General features: G+C 45.6%; 1 protein-coding gene across 1 annotated transcript; it reads left to right on the forward strand.

Moving 5' to 3' along the window:
- Positions 1-5,155: 5,155 nt before the first annotated feature.
- On the forward strand, positions 5,156-20,831 carry selenom (selenoprotein M). Its single transcript, XM_070887927.1, has 5 exons — positions 5,156-5,285; positions 5,445-5,480; positions 9,550-9,584; positions 10,427-10,505; positions 14,504-20,831. Exons 1-5 carry the CDS (start codon positions 5,190-5,192, stop codon positions 14,726-14,728), a joined length of 471 nt encoding a protein of 156 aa, XP_070744028.1. The 5' UTR covers positions 5,156-5,189; the 3' UTR covers positions 14,729-20,831.
- Positions 20,832-22,709: the final 1,878 nt, after the last annotated feature.

The following is a 22,709-nucleotide window of genomic DNA, read 5'->3' on the forward strand; positions in this document are numbered from 1 at the left end:
AGCCCCAGATTGTCTCACCCTGTAAATAAGTGTACTATTGACTTTGGGCGGGGGGGGGTGGGGAGTGATGTTATGTATGCAACACCTTGTAACCAGCATTCTACCGCCACCAGAGGGCACATCTGTTGGCGTCCCAAGGGATCCCAGCATCCCTAGGGAGCACTGCATATAAGCAGGCCCCCCATGCTCTGGAGTCGAAATAAAGAGACTAATGTCACACTTACTCAAGACTACAGTACTCAGTCACATTGCTTTATTTGAGATAACAACAATCATAGCTTTTTACAGCACAGAAAGAGGACGTTCAACCCATTGCACCTGTGCTCTCTGAAAGAACCACTCCGTCCCATTCCTCTGCCCTTTCACCATATCAGAGGATTCTTCTAAATATTTATTTTTCAAATACTTATCCGTTTCACTTTTTAAAACTGTTATGGATTCCATTACTGTTTCTGGTAGGACATTCCTACCTCTCTATAAAATAAATTCTGCTACTCTCTCTTCACTCTTTTGGTGACAAGTTTCAATTTATGCCCCCTAGTTACTGATCAGTGAAGATAGTATTTCCCTATTTACTTGATCAAAACCCTCATAATTTGGAATCTCTCAAGCTATATAGAAGATTATAAGGGGGCACTTGTCCATCGATTTTGCCTCCCTGTATATCTGGGCTACACTCAGTGTCTCATTAAATTGCCTTACCCTGGTCACACAGCCAAGATCTATGTCCCCTGGGAGAAGGCAGCTGGCCTCTCTACTATGACAATGTCTTCTTCTCCGCTCCCTAAAGACATTGACCCTTGCTGAGATATGGTTCCCATTGTCTTCTGCTGCCTCACCCGGTGACCAGTATTTGTACGTGTGTGTGTGCGCGTGTCAGCAGGCTATTCGAGCATGGAGGCATCACACAGCTGAGCTTGATTCTGCCCTCACCCAACATCCACATTTGCACATTTCCAGCAGGAGTTATTGAATACAGGAACCCCGGCCCTCTCGTGATTAGGCCAGTGATACTGAGGCCAATGGTAGTGTACCCAGTGGTGTGCTAGCTGAGATCTGCTCACTCAGTATAAACCAAGAAATGAACCTGGGATCTTTCGGTGCTGTATGACTGCATGACACACGGCAGTCATTTTGCCCATTGGGAGCTTATTACTTATTTTTCATCATTAAAGTTGCATTAGATTCATATCCCTGACCTCCACTCCTCCCCTTTCACCACTCCTCCCCAACTGCTGCCTTATCTGTTATGCGTCACCTTCGTACTTGCACAACATGTAATTTCACCACTGAACGGAACTGGACGTGTTGTTCTTTTTTTGTGTTTTTCCAGTTTTCTTCTCTGGTGTCAGGACACTGACGCTTTGCTGAGGTTCACAGGAACCACCAGCTCTCTGGTGTCTTGCCCATGTAGCCATTCAAACTCATCAAGTCGCAGGCAATAGCATGAACCATGGCTGCTTTTTTCTCTGTCTCGCCCAGGGAGATGAGACCAACTGCAGCCCTCATATTGACTCTCCAGCTAATTCAGTACAGAACAGGGAGCAAAGTGAAGATAGTATTTCCCTATTTACTTGATCAAAACCCTCATAATTTGGAATCTCTCAAGCTATATAGAAGATTATAAGGGGGCACTTGTCCATCGATTTTCCCTCCCTATATATCTGGGCTACACTCAGTGTCTCATTAAATTGCCTTGATATCTTCAGGATGTCCCAAAGCGTTTTACAGCCAATTGAGTACTTTTTGGAGTGTAGTCACTATTGTAATGTAGAAAACGCGGCAGCCAATTTACGCAAAGCAAGCTCCCACAAACAGCAATGTGGTAATGACCAGATAATCTATTTCAGTGATGTTGATTGAGGGATAAATATTGGCCAGGACACTGGGAAAAGCAACCCTGCTTTTCTTTGCTATTGGGATCTTTTACGTTCATCTGAGAGGACAGACGAGGGCTCTGTTTAATGTCTCATCTGAAAGACGGCACTCCGACAGTGCAGCACTCCCTCAGTAGTGCACTGGAGTGTCAGCCGAGATTTCTGTGCTCAAGTCCAACTTTATGTCTGAGTCATTGAAAAACCCAAGTTTTATTTTTAAATAAGATGATATGTGCGTGCACTAGGGTCCATGCAGCAGAGCAGGTCTCCAGTCATCCTGGTTAACCCTTGCTACTGGATAAAGGCCTAGCTTTGTCAAGCCCGTGTGGTGGCTGATGTGCAACGGTCACCACACGTTAAAAAAATCCACGCACAGCAATCTTCCACCCCTTCAATTGGAGTTCAGGACTGGAACATCGGGTCCTTCATTGAAACATCTGTGAACTCTTGTGGAAGTAAGTCATCCTCGCCCGAGGGATCGCCTATGATAGGGAAGGGTAACATAAGAACATAACATAAGAACATAAGAATTAGGAACAGGAGTAGGCCATCTAGCCCCTCGAGCCTGCTCTGCCATTCAATAAGATCATGGCTGATCTGGCCGTGGACTCAGCTCCAATTACCTGCCCGCTCCTCATAACCCTTAATTCCCTTATTGGTTAAAAATCTATCTATCTGAGACTTGAATACATTCAATGAGCTAGCCTCAACTGCTTCCTTGGGCAGAGAATTACACAGATTCACAACCCTCTGGGAGAAGAAATTCCTTCTCAACTCGGTTTTAAATTGGCTCCCCCGTATTTTGAGGCTGTGTCCCCTAGTTCTGGTCTCCCCGACCAGTGGAAACAACCTCTCCACCTCTATCTTGTCTATCCCTTTCATGATTTTAAATGTTTCTATAAGATCACCCCTCATCCTTCTGAACTCCAACGAGTAAAGACCCAGTCTACTCAATCTATCATCATAAGGTAACCCCCTCATCTCCGGAATCAGCCTAGTGAATCGTCTCTGTACCCCCTCCAAAGCCAGTATATCCTTCCTTAAGTAAGGTGACCAAAACTGCATGCAGTACTCCAGGTGCGGCCTTACCAATACCCTATACAGTTGCAGAAGGACCTCCCTGCTTTTGTACTCCATCCCTCTCGCAATGAAGGCCAACATTCCATTCGCCTTCCTAATTACCTGCTGCACCTGCAAATTAACTTTTTGAGAATCATGCACAAGGACCCCCAGGTCCCTCTGCACCTCAGCATGTTGTAATTTCTTCCCATTCAAATAATATTCCCTTTTATTGTTTTTTTTCCCAAGGTGGATGACCTCACACTTTCTGACATTGTATTCCATCTGCCAAACCTTAGCCCATTCGCTTAACCTATCTAAATCTCTTTGCAGCCTCTCTGTGTCCTCTACACAACCCGCTTTCCCACTAATCTTTGTGTCATCTGCAAATTTTGTTACACTACACTCTGTCCCCTCTTCCAGGTCATCTATGTATATTGTAAACAGTTGTGGTCCCAGCACCGATCCCTGTGGCACACCACTAACCACCGATTTCCAACCCGAAAAGGGCCCATTTATCCTGACTCTCTGCTTTCTGTTCGCTAGCCAATTCTCTATCCATGCTAATACATTTCCTCTGACTCCGCATACCTCTATCTTCTGCAGTAACCTTTTGTGTGGCACCTTATCAAATGCCTTTTGGAAATCTAAATACACCACATCCATCGGTACACTTCTATCCACCATGCTCGTTATATCCTCAAAGAATTCCAGTAAATTAGTTAAACATGATTTCCCCTTCATGAATCCATGCTGCGTCTGCTTGATTGCACTATTCCTATCTAGATGTCCCGCTATTTCTTCCTTAATGATAGTTTCAAGCATTTTCCCCATTACAGATGTTAAACTAACCGGCCTATAGTTACCTGCCTTTTGTCTGCCCCCTTTTTTAAACAGAGGCGTTACATTAGCTGTTCTCCAATCCGCTGGTACCTCCCCAGAGACCAGAGAATTTTGGTAGATTATAACGAATGCATCTGCTATAACTTCCGCCATCTCTTTTAATACCCTGGGATGCATTTCATCAGGACCAGGGGACTTGTCTACCTTGAGTCCCATTAGCCTATCCAGCACTACCCCCCTAGTGATAGTGATTGTCTCAAGGTCCTCCCTTCCCACATTCCTATGACCAGCAATTTTTGGTATGGTTTTTGTGTCTTCCACTGTGAAGACCGAAGCAAAATAATTGTTTAAAGTCTCAGCCATTTCCACATTTCCCATTATTAAATCCCCCTTCTCATCTTCTAAGGGACCAATATTTACTTTAGTCACTCTTTTCTGTTTTATATATTTGTAAAAGCTTTTGCTATCTGTTTTTATGTTTTGCTGATTAATAGCGTCAGCTGTGGCTCAGTGGGTAGCATGTTCACCTCTGAGTCAGACAGTTGTGTGTTCAAATCCCATTGCAGCAACTTAAGCAAAAAATCCAGGCTGACACTCCTGTGCAGTGCTGAGGGAGTGCTGCACTATTGGAGGTGCCTCCTTTTGGATGAGATGTTAAACTGAGGCCCCGTTTGCTCTCTCAGGTGGACATAAAAGATCCCCTGGCACTATTTTGAAGAAGAGCAGGGATGTTATCCCTGGTGTCCTGGCCAATATTTACCCCTCAATCAACATAACAAAAACAGATTATCTGGTCATTATCACATTGCTGTTTGTGGGAACTTGCTTTGCGCAAATTGGCTGCTGCATTTCCTACATTATAACAGTGACTACACTCCAAAAGTACGTCATTGGCTGTAAAGTGCTTTGAGATGTCCAATGATCATGAAAGGCGCTATATAAATGCAAGTCTTTCTTTTCTTTATCTCTCATGGACACAGAGCGTTATCACTGAGCCAAAGTTGTTAGTTTAATTGGGCCATTATTAAGTCTCTCGTTTTCTTGAGTTTTACTGATATTCAAAAATCGTGCCCAAATAATGCTTTGGCAGGTAGTGTCTGGTTGTTGCACTTATCAGCAGCACAGAGAGGTGGGGAGAAGGGGGATAGATAGGTGTTCGGTCACACAGAGCAGCATTGTCTCGTCTACCTGTTGCCTCTTGGCCATGACCACACTCAGATGCACGGAACCGGTCTCCAATGTCAATCTCAGTCCCCGCCTCCAAACCTCGCCCTCCCCCTCCTCCCATGGCGGAGTGAGTGACGTGGCAAGGAGCCTTTATAGGTGGGCAGATAGCCTGAGCTGTCCAGTGGAGCTCCACTCCTGGGAGAGACGGTGGCCAGTGCTCCCTCATCCTTGGGTGGCATCACGATGCTGCTCCTTGCCCTTCTAGGTCTGTTCCAGGCGGTGTCCTGCTACAAAATCGACCTAGAGAAGCCGAAAGGACTATCCCGAGGCAGAGTGGAGGTAAAGGAACAGTCAGGGCATGAGATTCAGTGCAACCCAGAAGGACGGGAGGTTCACTGCCCGAGATCTCTTTTCCTGGCGGTTACTTTGTGTAATGAGTTCAGATCCCAATTGTTAAATGTTCCAGTATTGTGACTATTTTTCTCTCCCCTTTTTCAGACTTGCGGAGGGTGACAATTGACTGTCCTGGAAGAGGTAAGAGATTCTCCTTATCGTCCCCTTTTCGGGAAAAATCAGTCAGTGGCTCTGAGGAGTTTGGGAAATCACTCGGTGCTCCATACCTCGGAGCCCGCCTGTGTCTCACGGTGAGAGTTGAATGTGCCCTTCAATGTAAACACCTCCCAGCAGTAGGGAACTGGGGTTCAACTTTCAAGTTATTGTGGCCACTTCTTGACGGAAAAAATGAGTTACTTTCCAGCACAGTGTATTCAAACAAGTTTTTTTTTAAATCGGAGACAATAAGATGTTAATGAGTGAGTCTTTGATGTTGTTTCTTCATAGACTGTAACTAATTAGCGATGTGTTGGCTTGTCTTTGTAAGCGATTAAACCCCATCGCACCCACTTGTTGGGAGGTCTGGTCCCGGGCGCTCGGCAGGCGCTTCAGCAAATCTTTCCTTTTCTGGCAATGTGCAACAAATGTTAAAACACCGAGACAGACACAGGCAGGAAACATTGGAAACAAGATGCTGCAGGTTTTGGGAATGGAAAGCTGTGAGGAGCAGTGGGTGGGAAATAATGCAGGGGAGTTTAGAAATTAGCTTAAATCAAAGTAGATAATCTACCAATAAAAACCGAGAATGCTGGAAATCTCAGCAGGTCAGGCAGCATCTGTGGAGAGAAACAGTTAACGTTTCAGGTCTGTGACCCTCTTTCAGATTCCAGCATCCGCAGTATTTTGCTTTTGTAGATAATCTGCCAATGTGGGAGAGCACAGCGTATTTGTTACTTTTGTATTCTTATACCAAGAGCGGTTCTATTGATCTTACTGACTGAATGTGATCAGAACTGTGGTTCTGTGTTCACTCGCTGTGAAATAAAGGAACTTAATTATGTGTAACAAGCCTTGTCTAACCTCGTCTTTGCTGAGCTCTCCTTCGGAGTGATTGAAACAGATTCTAAAGGCAGGGGAATGAGGGCCAGGTAACCAGGTCCTGTTGTTGGACCCCTGGGTTGTTACTGTACAGGTGGAGATCGGGCAGCGTTAGTCAACGCCCACAAGTGAAGCACTCCGACGCCGTTGAATTGGGGAAGATATCTCTGGCAGCTCTACGAGGTTTGTCCATGGAAAAATTCAACTAAATAAAACTACAGATATGTGGGTTCAAATGAATCATGAGCACGCGCAGTGCAGATCTTGCCCCACTTGCAAAGTCTGTGCAATACCGGAAGGTCTGTGGGGCTTCAGTGCTATGCATTGACTATTATATGTTCCAACATCACTTCAAACGTTTACATTGCAAATAGGGGCCAGGCACCTCCTGTGCTGTCTGAGCTCACACCTCTCTCTCTCTCTCTCTCTCCCCTTCCTGCTCTTCTTTCTCCAAGAGAATAATATTCTCGATGGAAATCTAATTGCCTCCTCTGTCGAATGTGTGAGGTGAACAGGATTCTGTGGTGGCGGGCAAACCTTACTGTGAAAATGCTGTAAAGCAAAACGGTAATAACAGTTCCACCTGTTGCCTGACGCCCCTGTTTAAATATGTCCATTCTCAGTGTTGGATAAAGCAAACATCAGGAAATCTAACATTTTGACATCATCACAATATAAATAACATGTCCTGTCTGTTTTTGGATAAGGCACTTCAGACCACCATCAATTCTGCAGTAAACTGTAATCGCTGTTCTAATGGGTGGGGAGCCGGCATTTTGCATCCCTGTCCCATTTGAGCCCTGCATGCTTGTTTTGGATCGATAATAATAGATCCAGGTTCGGGATCTGGATGAATGTTAAATAAGAGACAAAACAAATGAAGTAAAGATAAAATGCCGTTTACTGAGAGAAAAGAAACATAATACTTCTCTTTTCTACGTAAACTGTATGATAAGATGCAACAAAGCTCACAGCCTTCGGCCCGTCGGGAACTCCGCAATGATAGCTGGTCAGGAGTCTTGGGGGTCCGGGCACCGCTCGCGAATCACGGTCCAAGGTGAAGTTCAAAGAGCGACTGGACAGTTCTGTTCCTTTATACTATTGAACAAACATGGGTGCATGTGGCTTATGGCCAATTCCTAATCTGTTAAGGCCCCAGCTGTTCTTCCACAAAGCATGAGACCTCGAGACGCCAATCGTCCCATAAACAAGATGGTGTGCACATCAAGGTCTCTCTCTCTCTCTCTCTGCATCAACAACATTCCACGAGGCATGAAGCAGAAACACACTGTAAATGTTGGAATATCATAATTAACCCTATACAATACAATGCTTTGAAATCATAGGATTATACAGGATATACAACGCAGAAACAGGCCATATGGCCCAGCCAGTCCATGCCGGCATTTATACTCGACTCCAGCCTCCTATCTTTCCTCATCTAAATCTATTAGTGTAACCCTCTATTCCCTTCTCCCTCATATGCTTGTCCAAACTCCCTTTAAATCCATCTATACTATTAACTTCAACCATTCCCTGTGGTAGCGAGTTCCACATTCTCACCACTCTCCGAATAAAGAAGTTTCTTCTGAATTTCCCTGTTTGATTTCTTGGTGACTATCTTGAATTGATGGCCTCTAGTTATGCTCTTCCCCACAAGTGGAAACACTCTCTCCATATCTCTATCAAAACCTTCCACCATTTTAAAGACCTCTATTAAGTCACCTCTCCGCCTTCTTTTTTCAGGCAAAAAGAACCCGCCTGTTCATTTTTCCTGGTGGGTATAACCATCTCTGGGTGGGAAAACATTACAAAATTCAGGAGGATGACTTTCTGTCCTCAAAAGGAGAGAAGAGAAAAATAAAACTGCTCAGACACAAACTCAGGCGTTTAATCATTCCCGTTCTTTTTGCACTAACCAATGAAACAACTCACACTAGAACCTGGGACATCACAATGAGTGATTGACAGCTCCACTTGGCTCCAAACCCTGGTGTCAGCCAATCAGGTGCCAGTGACTTACTGATTGGTTGAGCTGGGACTTAGCCATCAGTTCAGTGTTCCTGGTTCAAAGCGAGAGATGGAGGTTTTGGGAATGTAATGAATACCATCTGTATTTTGGTTGATTTTTCTTTTAATTCATCCCTGATGTGTGGGTGTCGAGAGCAAAAGTTTCAGGCTTGGTTTTGAAGCCCTCTACAGTTGGATAGCCAGCAGACACTTCCTGTCCAGGCACAAACATGAAGAACGACTCATGAGAGGTGCTGACAGCCCGCCGAACTTTACATTCTGAAGATTTTTTACCTGCAGATGCGCAAGGGAGAAAACAGAAGGGAACCCTTTGGTCTGGAATTTGTGGCTGGGGTCGCAGCAAAGGCATTCGCCGCTGGCCCCAAAGAAAGCTGCAGAGATCTCGTAAACTTTGTGGCAAGAAGCTTGCCTTTTTTGACATTCAAGCAATGTAGTGGGGATTCCCTAATGCAATGCTGCTGTGATGTCAGCAAGCTGTCTATTCCCAGACAGGGAACCAGGAAATAAGAAGCTGCTTTTATCCGGATTAAAAAAAGAATGTTAGAGAGCAAAACAAAGATTAGGGCTCTCACATGGGGATGAGGTAGAATCTGAAATATCATGAACAAACTTTCAAAAAATGTGTTTTTTTAAGTTTCTTAAAAAATTGTATTTTTTATTATAATGGAGAAATTGGACACTCCACAAAATGACTAAGTTTTTCAGGGCCAAAACGTTTGTTTAGCAGTCAATACGTTGTTAAACCCCCAGTTACATCCAACAGGGCCTAACTTTTAATTTAACTGCAATATTCCCGCGGAAAAGCCCAAGTTTTTGTCAGTTTCACCGATTGCCAGTTATGGGAGGGGCTCCACAGTGCAGCGAGTGTCGGAGCAGTGAATGAGTGACTGCAACTTCAGGATTTCTGCTTTAGGATGTGCATGTGCTAAATCCTGAAGTTGCGGTCAGTTTCAAAGGGGTAATAACAGCGAACGCTGTTAATTCACTGTTATTACCCACTGCAAATTCCGGGCCGCTATTTCCTGAAAGAAGTATCCTTGTGGAAAGCTGTTGTAAAAGGATTTTGTTTTTGTTGTGTTAGATGATTTAATCATGGCAGATGCTAATTGTTTCTATTTTATTTTGCTTCTCTGATTCACAGGTGAAGGCTTTTGTTCAGGAAGACCTGCCTCTTTAGTATCCTTTGAAAACCTGAGTGCTTGTGAGGTTCACAATAGAAAGGTTTTATTGAGTAGATCTATGCTGTGGTCGTACTGGGTTCTGGGGGACAATAAGAACATAAGACTTCGGAGCAGGAGTTGGTCATTCAGCCCCTCGAGCCTGCTCTGCTATTCAACAATAAGATCATGGCTGATCTTCGACCTCAACGCCACTTTCCTGCACTATCCCTATATCCCTTTAATATCCAAAAATATATCGATCTTTGTCTTTAATATACTCTGACTGAGCCTCCACAGGCCTCTGATCTTCAGCTCCTCCCCACCACTCCAACTAAAGGGGAGATATTTATAATGCCAGGCTCCTGTTGTAATTAGCCGGGTCTGGTAAGTTCTGAGCGACACCAGTGTGAGGTGCAGCTAGCTCCTCCTCTGAGAAGAGAATGGGCACTGGCTGTGGATTTAAGAGGAAGTTTCTCCTCAGTTGAGGGGGGACAACTATAACAGCCTCACCACTGCCATAGCTGAGATCAGATAATTCAACATAGACTAGGGATGGAACCCGAGGCCTCACATGGTCCAGAATGCTCAGTCTGTCGGGCTGTGCATCTACGCATCTGGTCACCTGTTCTCTCTGGATAACTAACTTTGAGTGTTTGGACAAAAACACAAGATAATGATGGTAGGGAGCAGGAAACTTTGCCCCCTACCCTCCCCGGTCATGAGAAAGGGAGTGAGGAGGGGAATCCAGTGGAGGGCTGGGGTTTGGCCACTAATCAATGTGCGTCCACTGTACATCACCAGCTGCAATACCTGTTTGAGACCCTTCTTTCTTCAAGCTTTCCTGACCTGCTGCTAAAGTCACAATCTGGTGTTGAAGTACATCCCGGGAGCAAGCCCCGAGCTCCTCCTCCTCAACTACAATTTTGAAGAACTGGATGTAAGATTTTTTTTTAATTTTACATTGTTGTGATTTTCTTTCTGTGATTGAAAGATAAGAGATGTTAGCATCAAATACAGTCAGACCAGGTACAGCGCATTAAATGCAAGGTAAAGCTCCCTCGACTTAGCCCAACAATATGCTGCAGCCCCCAACCACAGATTAGAACCCCCCCACCCCTCAATCTCCTATCCTGTGGTGTCTCTGAGCAAGTTTGCTGATTTACAACTAAATTACAATCTAACCTAGGCCCTTCCTGGTTGCAGAGCTCAGCGCCTCCCTGGATAAAATTGCTGGGTAAACGGCTAATCCACTGGGGGAGTCTAACTTAAGAACATAAGAAATTGGAGCAGGAGTAGGCCATACGGCCCCTCAAGCCTGCTCCGCCATTCACTAAGATCATGGCTGACCTTCGACCTCAACTCCATTTTCCCGCCCAATCCCCATATCCTTTGATTCTCCTAGACTCCAAAAATCTATCTCTGTCTTGCATATACTCAACGACTCCGCATCCACAGCCCTCTGAGTGAAGAAATTCCTCCTCATCTTAGTCTTAAATGGCTGACCCCTTATCCTGAGACTATGCCCCCTAGTTCTAGACTCTCCAGCCAGGGGAAACAACCTCTCGGCCTCTACCATGTCAATCCCCCTCAGAATTTTATGATTCAATAAGATCACCCAATTATAGGCCCAATCTACTTGTATGGTTGAGCATAAATATCAGTTAATGAACAGGTGCTGAAGGATGGTGGGAAGAAGGATTGTGACCATGATTCCTGGTGAGGAGAGGGAGGGAGAGAAATTCTTGAGGACAGGGCGAAGGCGAGTGATTCTTGATGAGCAGGAGGGAGAGGGAAAGTTGCCATTCAGGGTTAGAGAGCTTCCCCATGGTGAGGAGAACTAATCCAGAGGCAGGTGTTGAATGAAAATCGGCCCAAAGCACAAGGGGAGGATTACCCTGCCAGCGGTTCCCGTGGGCCTGACTCACATGTCTCGACCCGCTACTAAATTCACAACCCAGTATTGAATTATTTCCCAGGAGTGGATCCTGAACTCGTTCTCGTGAACTATGCTTGCCAGGAACTAGATATAAGCCATCAATTTTGTTAGAATTCCTTTTGTGCTCATTTAAGTGACAACACTGGGGAATGAAATATGTTTCTACTTTTGTAACCCAATGCCAGCCAGCATCGTGCACAACCGGGTGGTAAAACACAGGTTAGATACAAAGTAAAGCCCCTTGTACTCTGTTCCATCAGTGTGCCTTAAACCGAATCTGCACCAGGGAGATTGGCAATTTACTGTAAGTTTGGGGCACTTTTGTGCTGTGGACCCATGCTCACTGAGAACGCTACTGACACTCCCCAAACTCATTTCACGTAGGATTCATAGAGCCAACAGCTTGGCAACTATTGTCCTCTGGATTAAGCCCAGATCCCAAAGGTGAAAGGGTGCTGTATCACTGTCTCTGCATCATCCCCATAACTAATGAATTATTTTTTACATTTTATTTCACCTTGTAATTTTCTTAAGTTTTTTTTCCAGAGTGAAATGTCCCACAACTCCTCCGTTGAGTATTTTAAAAATTCATTCCTGGGATGTGGGCGTCGCTGGCAAGTCTGGCATTTATTGCCCATTCGCTAATTGCCCGAGAAGGTGATGGTGAGCTGCCTTCTTGAACCACTGCAGTCCATGAGGCGAAGGTTCTCCCACAGTGTATAGACAGGGAGTGCAGGGTGCTGGCACCATCAATATTGTTTCCTGATCAGCCAGCAACTGAGCCTGAATCCTGTGTGACACAGATGGTGTCAGTCTTCTGGTCTTGTATGTGGAATTTGTGCAGGCAGCAAGCTGTCCACGGAACAGAGCAACCTGATCAGGCTTACTAAGAAGAGAGGCCGATCGGAGAAAAAGTCTGTCTCCAGGGCGTATTGAACCCACCACGGTCTGGAAATTCCAATCTCCTGCTGCAACTTCAGACGTTTGAGCTGATTCTCTGGCTCTTCCTCCAATCTCCTTCCAAAGTTATGGCAGTAGATCGAGAGAACCCCTGTGGAGTTTCAGGGCTAGTGTGTTTTTGTTATTGCAGTTACATTCAGAAATACCAGCCCCCTCCTTAGTGGGTGGCATGTTATCTAATGGAGTCTATTGTCCATGTGAGATCCATTTATTTTTAACTGAGTGACTCCTGCCAACGAACCAGAACTGATTTCAATGACCGAAAGCTGCGCAGAAGCGTTCTGTGCATTAATCTAGAAATTTCGATGATGTTTCTCCTTGCCCCGCTCCCTGTTCCCGACATTTCAGCCCCGCTCCAGAACAGTTGCTACAAACGGCTTCACAGCATAGTTTCACCCAGCAGTTTTCAAATCGGAACCACCAAAAAACCACTGGGACTGCACAAGTGTAACTACTTCCGGTTCGTTGGCAGCAGCCATGTCCTTGTGTTCATTGCTTTTCTCAGGATGGGGCGAAGCTGCATTTATTGTCCATCCCTAGCTGCCTGGAGAAGTTGGAAGTGAGTCTTCTCCTTGACCCGCTGCAGTTCTTCTGTTCATAAGCTCCCTCAACTCCTTCTCTGCGGTAGGTAGGGAATGCCAGGATTTTGACCCGGCGGCAAAGAAGGAACAGCGATATGTTGATCTGGATAAGATGGTGTTCCCATCATCTTGCTGTTCTTGGTGGTAGAGGTTACTACATGGGTGGGAGGTGCTGTTGAAGTAAGCTTGGTAACTTGCTGCAGATTGTAGATACTGCAACCAGTGTGCACTGGCAGTAGATATCAAGCCAAGCGGGTGGGCACCAATCGAGCAAACTGGTCTTTCTGGGATTGTGTTGAGCTTCTGGAGTTTTGCTGTAGCTGTTCCTGTCCAGACAAGTGGTGAGTATTCCATCACACTCTTGAATTGAACCTTGTAGATATAGGAAAGGCTTTGAGGGCTCAGAGTGAGCCACTTCTCAGAGTATGAAGCCTCTACACTGTTGGTAGCCACATTGTTGGTATGGCTGGTCCAGGTAAGCTTCTGGTCAGAAGTGATCCCCAGATGTTGATAGTGGGGGACTTGACAATGATGGTGCCATTGAAGGTTGGGGAGGTGGTTGGGCTTTTTTCCTGGTAAATATGGTCATTGTCTGCACTCATGTGGTACGAATGTTACTTGGCAACCATAGCCTGGATGTTATCTATATGTAGGCTGGTGCAGGCTGCTCTATTATTGGAATACTAAAATCATCAACACACAGCCCCACTCTTGACCCTGTGAGGGAGGTCAGATCATTGATAAAGTTGCTGAAAGTGGTTGGGTCCAGGAAGTTGCTCTGAAGAACTCCGGCAGAATGTCCTGAGGCTGCAATGATTGGCCTCCAAAAAACTATGTCCCTCTCACTGTGTGTCCGGTGTGACCGAGGCCACAGATTGGCTTTTCCTTGACCTCCGCTGAAGGGCTCCTTGGTGTCATACAATGTCAGATATTGCCTTGATATTTATTTAAAACATTTACACAAAGTCCTTTTCTTCCCCCCCCCCCCCCACCCCCCCCCACCCCCCCCATTTTGCTCCCCTCCTGAAGATGCCGAATTAACCTGGGGTATGGAGCTAGAACAACGGTTGCTTTCTGGTATGGTCCTAAGTGCCCATTGTTTGTGTGAGCCTATTGAGTTTTAGAAGGCTATTTGATTATGGGGAATGTCCTCCTTCCTCATCAGCTTCCACACACATTCCAACAGTGGTCACTGAAGAGCAAATAGCTGTGGTAACCCAGGCTGATTTGTCATCTCTAAACCTCCCCCACTACCCCAGAGCTCAGGAGTGCCAAGATTAATTGCAGTGCCCCAACATCTGCCGTAGCAGAGAACAGCTAGCTCAGCAAAGACCAAAGATTGTATCCGGGACCATCTTGGTTTGTATGGTTCTACACACCCATTGTGTTTGGAATTTATTCCTTATCACTCTGTCAATTCTACTTGTCACTCAAGTCTTTAATGTCCTGTCTCCACAGCGAGTTAACCTTATGCCAATGACCAGGAAAGAGATCAATGCATTACTGCTGAGTCTGGGATTTTACAAGAAGGACAGCCCAAACGCCCATGTGCCAGATAAGTTCTACTATGCGCCAATGACCAACAGACCCGTAAAGCATTCCGCCTTCTCTGTGGGACAACCCAATCAAGAAGATGAGACTGTGGAGTTGGACAAGTCAGATGAGTTGAAACAAGATCTATAGGCAAATGGTTCAAGTGTTATCGCTATGGCCCCTAATTGGCGAGAAGGTAATAACCACAAGTGGATTGAAAACCTGACTGGTCTCATCCTGGTTTTAGGCCTTGGCTTTCCTGTGATCTCATTGCTGCTCGTTAACCATCCATCTGTTTATTATCAATGCCATCGGGTTTTATATTTGTTTAATTCCCTTCTAACTATGGGGAGAAAATTTGATTGGCCCACTGGTGAGCAAGTAGATAGAGACTGTGGGCAGGCGGGTGTGCGGAGAAATTCAAATAACATCTTCCTGACTAACAGGTCTATTTACATCTGAGGCTCACTGAGCCTGTTATAGCCTGAATCCCCAAAATGGCCCCCTGCAGCCTCGAGAATGAAATATATTAGAAAATGAACTGAGTGTTGATGCTAAATGGAACTGGTGTAGCTAGAGCAGGTCGGATTAAGGAACTGAGGTCAGCTGACATCGATGGCATCATCACAAGAGGGAGAACTGATTGGTCCAAAGAGTTCTTCTCACATGAAGAACACCATGGTGAAGGGCAACATGTGATGGGGTCTCAGACCATGCTATTGGTTCAGTCTGGTGGCTCGATCGGTAAAGGTGCTGCTCAGGGCAGTAGTCCGTCCTCCAGACAAGCGAGGTACCGGGTTTCAACCCAGCTCTGTGCTGAGTTAGCTGGTCGTAGCCAGGGTGGCAATCGGGGTATTACAATTGGCTCCGATGTCTCTGGGTTAGGGAAGGGAATGGCTTCCTGCTCCTGACCATTTATCCTGGAAAATATCTAAGTTGGGTGAGGACGGGAGCGGGTTGGCCTGCGATGCCCTGCTTGGTTGAATAGTCACTGGACACTGTCGACACTCACACATGAAGAATGGCCACTAGGGGGAGGCTATGGGCAGGTACCCATGAAACTGTACCACAGCAAGAGTGAGTGGCTGTAGGAGAGGTGGTCTGAAAACTTGGCTGGAAAAGTGAAGCTGGAATATCCTCACAGGGGTTTGTCCATTAGACCCGCACAATAGTGTGAATGGCTGGGTTTACTATCTTTTTAACATAGAAACATAGAAAATAGGTGCAGGAGTAGGCCATTCAGCCCTTCGAGCCTGCACCACTATTCAATATGATCATGCAACTTCAGTACCCCATTTCTGCTTTCTCTCCATACCCCTTGATCCCTTTAGCCAAAAGGGCCATATTTAACTCCCTCTTGAATATATCTAACAAACTGGCCTCAACAACTTTCTGTGGTAGAGAATTCCACAGGTTCACAATTCTGATTGAAAAAGTTTCTCCTCATCTCGGTCCTAAATGGCTTACCACTTACCCTTAGACTGTGACCCCTGCTCCTGGACTTCCCCCAACATCGGGAACATTCTTCCTGCATTTAATCTGTCCAATCCCGTCAGAATTTTATGATTCTGAGATTCCCTCTCATTCTTCTAAATTCCAGTGAATATAAACCTAGTCGATCAAGTCTTTCTTCATATGTCAGTCCTGCTATCCTGGGAATCAGTCTGGTGAACCTTCGCTGCACTCCCTTAATAGCAAGAATGTCCTTCCTCAGATTAGGAGACCAAAACTGTACACAATATTCAAGGTGTGCACCTCCCCTTTTAATAATCTGTCACCATTCAGATAATCTGCCTTCCTGTTTTTGCCACCAAAATGGATAACCTCACATTTATCCACATTATACTGCATCTGCCATGCATTTGCCCAAGTCCCCCTGCAGCCTCCTAGCATCCTCCTCGCAGCTCACGCTGCCACCCAGCTTAGTGTCATCTGCAAAGTTGGAGATATTAAAATTCAATTCCTTCGTCTAAATCATTAATGTATATTGCAAATAGCTGCGGTCCCAGAACTGAACCCTGTGGCACCCCACTAGTCAATGCCTGCCAAGAAAAGAACCCGTTTATTCCCAATCTTTGCTTCCTGTCTGCCAACCAGTTCTCTATCCATGTCAATAAATTACCCCCAATACCATGTGCCTTAATTTTGCACACTAATCTCTTGTGTGGGACTTGTCAAAAGCCTTTTGAAAGTCCTAATACCACATCCACTGGCTCTCACTTGTCCACTCTACTAGTTACATCCTCAAAAAATTCTAGAAGATTTGTCAAGCATGATTTCCCTTTCATAAATCCATGCTCACTTGGACCGATCCTGTCACTGCTTTCCAAATGCGCTGCTATTACATCTTTAATAATTGATTCCAGCATTTTCCCCACCACCGATGTCAGGCTAACCGGTCTATAATTCCCTGTTTTTTCTCTCCCTCCTTTTTTTAAACAGTGGGGTTACATTAGTTACCCTCCAATCCATAGGAACTGATCCAAAGTTCATGGAATGTTGGAAAATGACCACCAATGCATCTATTATTTCTAGGGCCACTTCCTTCAGTACTCTGGGATGCAGACTATCAGGCCCTGGGGATTTATTGGCCTTCAGTCCCTTCAATTTCCCTAACACCATTTCCTGACTAATAAGGATTTCCCTCAGTTCCTCCTTTTCGCTAGACCCTCGGTTCCATAGTATTTTCGGGAGATTATTCGTGTCTTCCTTAGTGAAGACAGAGCCAAAGTATTTGTTCAATTGGTCTGCCATTTCCTTGTTCCCCATTATGAATTCACCTGATTCTGACTGCTAGGGACCTACATTAGTCTTCACTAATCTTTTTCTATTCACATGTTTATAGAAGCTTTTACAGTCAGTTTTTATGTTCCCTGCAAGTTTACACTCATACTCTATTTTCCCCCTTCTAATTAAACCTTTAGTCCTCCTCTGCTGAATTCTAAATTTCTTCCAGTCCTCAGGTTTGCTGCTTTTTCTGGCCAATTTATATGCCTCTTCCTTGGATTTAACACTTTCCCTAATTTCCCTTGTTAGCCACGGTTGAGCCACCTTCCCTTTTTTATTCTTATGCCACACAGGGATGTACAATTGTTGTAGTTCATCCATGTGATGTTTAAATGTCTGCCATTACCTATCCACCGTCAACCCTTTAAGTATCATTCACCCATTCCATCCTAACCAATTCATGTCTCATATCGTCAAAGTTTCCTTTCTTTAAGTTCAGGATCCTAGTCTCTGAGTTAACTATGTCACTCTCCATCTTAATGAAGAATTCTACCATATTATGGTCACTCTTCCCCAAAGGGCCCAGCATGACCAGATTGCTAATTAATCCTCTCTCATTACACAAGACCCAGTCTAGGATGGCCTGCTCTCTAGTTGGTTCCTCGACATATTGGCCTAGAAAACCATCCCTTATACACTCCAGGAAATCCTCCTCCACAGTATTGCTACCAGTTTGGTTAGCCCAATCTATATGTAGATTAAAGTCATCCATGATAACTGCTGTACCCTTATTGCACATGTCCCTAATTTCCTGTTTGATGCCATCCCCAACCTCCCTACTACTGTTTGGTGGTTTGTACACAACTCTCTCTAACGTTTTCTGTCCTTTGGTGTTTCGCAGCTCTACCCATATAGATTCCGCATCATTCACGCTAATGTCCTTCCTTACTATTGCGTTAATCTCCTCTTTAACCAGTAACGCTACCCCACTTCCTTTTCCTTCCTGTCTGGCCTTCCTGAATATTGAATACCCCTGGGTGTTGAGTTCCCAGCCTTGCTCACCCTGGAGCCATGTCTCCGTAATCCCAATTACATCATAGCCGTTAACAGCTATCTGCGAGTCAATTCACCCACCTTACGAATGCTCCTCGCATTGAGACTCAGAGCCTTCAGGCTTGTTTTTTTTAACACTTTGTCCTTTTAGAATTATGTTGTAATGTGGCCCTTTTTGATTTTTGCCCTTGATTTCTCTGCCCTCCACTCTTGTTTTTCTCCTTCCTACCTTTTGCTTCTGCCCACTTTTTACTTCCCTCTGCCTCCCTGCATAGATTCCCATCCCTCTGCCATTTTAATTTAAACCCTCCCCAACAGCACTAGCAAACACTCGGCCTAGGACCTCGGTTCCAGTCCTGCCCAGGTGCAGACCGTCCAGTTTGTCGTGGTCCCACCTCCCCCAGAACCGGTTCCAATGTCCCAGGAATTTGAATCCCTCCCCCTTGCACCATTCCTCAAGCCACGTATTCATCTGAGTTATCCTGCAATTCCTACTCTGACTAGCACGAGGCACTAGTAGCAAGCCTGAGATTACTACCTTTGAGAACCTACCTTTTAATTTAACTCCTAGCTCCCTAAATTCGGCTTGTAGGACCTCATCCCATTTTTTACGTATATGTACCATGACAGCTGACTGCTCACCCTCCCCCTCCAGATTGCACTGCAGCCGCTCCAAGACATCCTTGACCCTTGCACCAGGGAGGCAACATACCATCCTGGAGTCTTGTTTGTGGCCGCAGAAACTTCTATCGATTCCCCCTTACAATAGAATCCCCTATCACTATAGCTCTCCCACTCTTTTTCCTGCCCTCCTGTGCACCCCTGGTGCCATGGACTTGGCTGCTGCTGCCTTCCCCTGATGAGCCATCTCCCTCAACAGAACCCAAAACGGTGTATCTGTTTTGGAGGGAGATGACCGCAGGGGACCCCTGCACTATCTTCCTTCCACTACTCTGCCTGATGGACACCCATTCCCTATCTGGCTGTGTAACCTTTACCTGCGGTGTGACCAACTTGCTAAACGTGCTATTCACGACATCCTCAGCATCGCGGATGCTCCACAGTGAATCTATCCACAGCTCCAGTGCTGCAATGCGGTCTATCAGGAGCTGCAGCTGGATACACTTCCTTCACATGTAGTTGTCAGGAACACTGGAAGCGTGCCTGATTTCCCACATAGATCAGGAGGAGCATGACATGGTTCTGGGCTCTCCTGCCATGACTTAACCCTTAAATTAACCTAATTGGTAACAATGCCAAAGGTTTCTTACTGATAAGAAAAGAAAAAGATGAAAATACTCACCAATCCACCAGCCAATCACTTACCCGCTTGGCTGTGATGTCACACTTCGATTATTTTTGCTTCTTTTATGAGGATGTTTCATTATATTTTTCCTCTTTTCCTCATATACCTGGCCTGATGCCAGCAGCTATTGGCACTATGTGCATTCAGCAGGGGGCGCTGGAGACTGATTTTTAAAAATATATATTTGTTCCTCATGGCTGCTTCCTCCCCCTGACCCCCATTTCCGGCCTTTTTTCATGTGTGAATGTAGAAGCGGCACTTAAGAATCACGACTGCCATCAGACTTAATGGCTGACTGACTTCAACACTCCTCTGTACAGGGAGCGAAGTATGTTTAACATTACAGCATCTCTGATTATTGACAAACTCACTGGGCACGTGTCTGTTGTGCATCTCTGGGTTCCCAATGGCTGTTGGTGGGGGGGGTGGGTGAGTGCCTCCAGAGAGGAGTTGGAATTGCTTCAGCTACTCACCAGGCCCGCAGACAGTTAATTTCTGGCCTCTACAGTCGGCACGTTTGCTTTGAATACCTGAGGCAGTGACGGAAAGCATCAGCTGTGGTCTTGCTGACACTGCCTCTGGGTTTTGAACTTCAGGCCCGCCTTCAGTGTCCCTTTTTTTAAGGGGAGGGAAATGGAAAATTACATTTAAAAAAAAATCAGTGGCCTTGTGTTATCAAATGTAGCTCTTTACCTGCTGCTGAAATGCTAACGAGGTAATGTACCCACCACGCTGAATGTTGCTGTCAGCTGACCTCTACTTCTGCAGAGGATGATTGCATACAGTCCGGCTGCAAATCTCCACCATTTTGCATTTTGGGAGTAACAGGAGCAAATCATTTCTAACATTGTATCTTTTATAAATGAAAGCACGGTGGAATAAAAGGCAACGTGTTCAGACCCGCACAATTCACGCTGTTCAACAAAAATAAAGCAGACTAGACAGGCAGTTCAGGCTGGGCAAGGTGCTCTTTGCGTATAAGCGCCTCAAGCCTCAGAGGGAACTAAATGAAGCGCCCAGCTGAAAGGGAACCAGGCTGGGAGTGGAGGCGAAACGTTCCTGGGGGCAAAGGACGCTGTGTGTTGGGGGCACCGCCAGTCTCGTCATTGTAAGATGTCATTTTCTTTTCCTGGTTTGTAATAAAACTCAAACAGTTAATACGTTAAACAGCCTGTGTGGCTTCATCTTGGCGTGGACGGCGGGTCGACGTGAATCTTGGGGAAGGGAGTATGGGAGAAGAGCAAGGTACGGCTCTGTGCTGAAACACCAGGCCTCACATCTCTCATAGAAACATAGAAAATAGGTACAGGAGTAGGCCATTCGGCTCTTCGAGCCTGCACCACCATTCAATATGATCATGCAACTTCAGTACCCCATTACCCCTTGATCCCTTTAGCCGTAAGGGCCACATCTAACTCCCTTCTGAATATATCTAACAAACTGGCCTCAACAACTTTCTGTGGTAGAGAATTCCACAAGTTCACAATTCTCTGAGTGAAGAAGTTTCTCCTCATCTCGGTCCTAAGTGGCTTACCCCTTACTCTTAGACTGTGACCCCTGGTTCTGGACTTCCCCAACATCGGGAACAGCGCTGTCTTGCCTTCCTCCAAGGACAAGAAGGAGACTGTTTTCCAGTGCGCGCTCTGACAGAGGGCCCGAGGGGAGCAGGGGGTTTGTTCGCCCTGCTGGCTCAGTTGGGAAATGCAGTGATGCACAGACGAGGAAGGTCCCACATTAGGTCCCCAGTCTGTCTCTACTGGAGTGCTGGTGAAGGTGAGCGCTGCACCCTGATCTAGGAAGTGGAAAATAAGCCAAGGCTCCTGGTTATCTGGTGAACACGCCTGGAAAGTTCAAATCTAACTGTCGCATTACAGGGGTACAGTAACATAGTGATTATGTTATTGGATTAATAATCCAGAGGCCTGGAGTAATAATCTGGATCGCAAGTTCAAATCCCGCCACGGCAGCTGGGGAATTTAAATTCAGTTAATTAAACATTAAAAAATCTGGAATTCTTTTTAAAAGCTAATATCAGTAATGGTGACCATGGAACTACCGGATTCACTAACCTCCTTTAGGGAAGGAAATCTGCTGCCTTTGCCTGGTCTGGCCTATATGTGACTCCAGACCCCACAACAATGTGGGTGACTCTTAACTGCCCTCTGAAATGGCCCAGCGAGCCACTCAGTTGTACCAAACCGCCGCGACAAAGTCAGCACTGTGGGAGCACCTTCACCACACAGACTGCAGCGGTTCAAGAAGGCGGCTCACCACCATCACCTTCGAAAAGGGAGTAAAGGGTTATGGGGAGCGGGTAGGGAAGTGGAGCTGAGTCCATGATCAGATCAGCCATGATCTTATTGAATGGTGGAGCAGGCTCGAGGGGCCAAATGGCCTACTCCTGCTCCTATTTCTTATGTTCTCAAGGGCAATTAGGGATGCGCAATAAATGCCAGACTTGCAGCAACGCATACTGTAAAACGAATAAATAAAAAAATGATGCATTACCTGAGAGCAAGGGATTGATCTCCGCTGTGATTGTCCCGTCGTCAAATATCCTGGCGCCACTCAGTGTCTAAACTGAAATATGAAGCACAATGACTTGGATGAGGAACTGGTGGCAGACTGGCAGGTACAGTACTGAACGCCTGAAAAAATAAAGCAGTTTACAAACAAACGAGAAATGACAGACACTATCCTGCTGCTCCATTCATTTAGGAGGAAAGAAAATAAAAAGCGGTTACTCGGCCTCAAATTTTCATGGGATTAACTAACTGTGTTTATTTTATATTGGGTTAAAAGCTTTCAGTCCATTACCTCGTTAAGAAAATTATGAAAAAGTTTCAGGCCCAGTCATGAGCGCAATAGAACATGTGGAATGTTCTATCAGTGTTTTAAAAAAACTGCTCTAATTTAAGACTGCTTGTTATGCTGCAAGTCACTGTGTTCTACACTGGTAACCGACCTTTAAATACAGAGAGAGGCACTATACAGCAAGATAGAGGCACGATACAGAGAGGCAGAGAGAGACACTGTGCCATGCAG

This window comes from Pristiophorus japonicus, chromosome 8, assembly GCF_044704955.1.
Source record: "Pristiophorus japonicus isolate sPriJap1 chromosome 8, sPriJap1.hap1, whole genome shotgun sequence".
Lineage (NCBI taxonomy): Eukaryota > Metazoa > Chordata > Chondrichthyes > Pristiophoridae > Pristiophorus > Pristiophorus japonicus.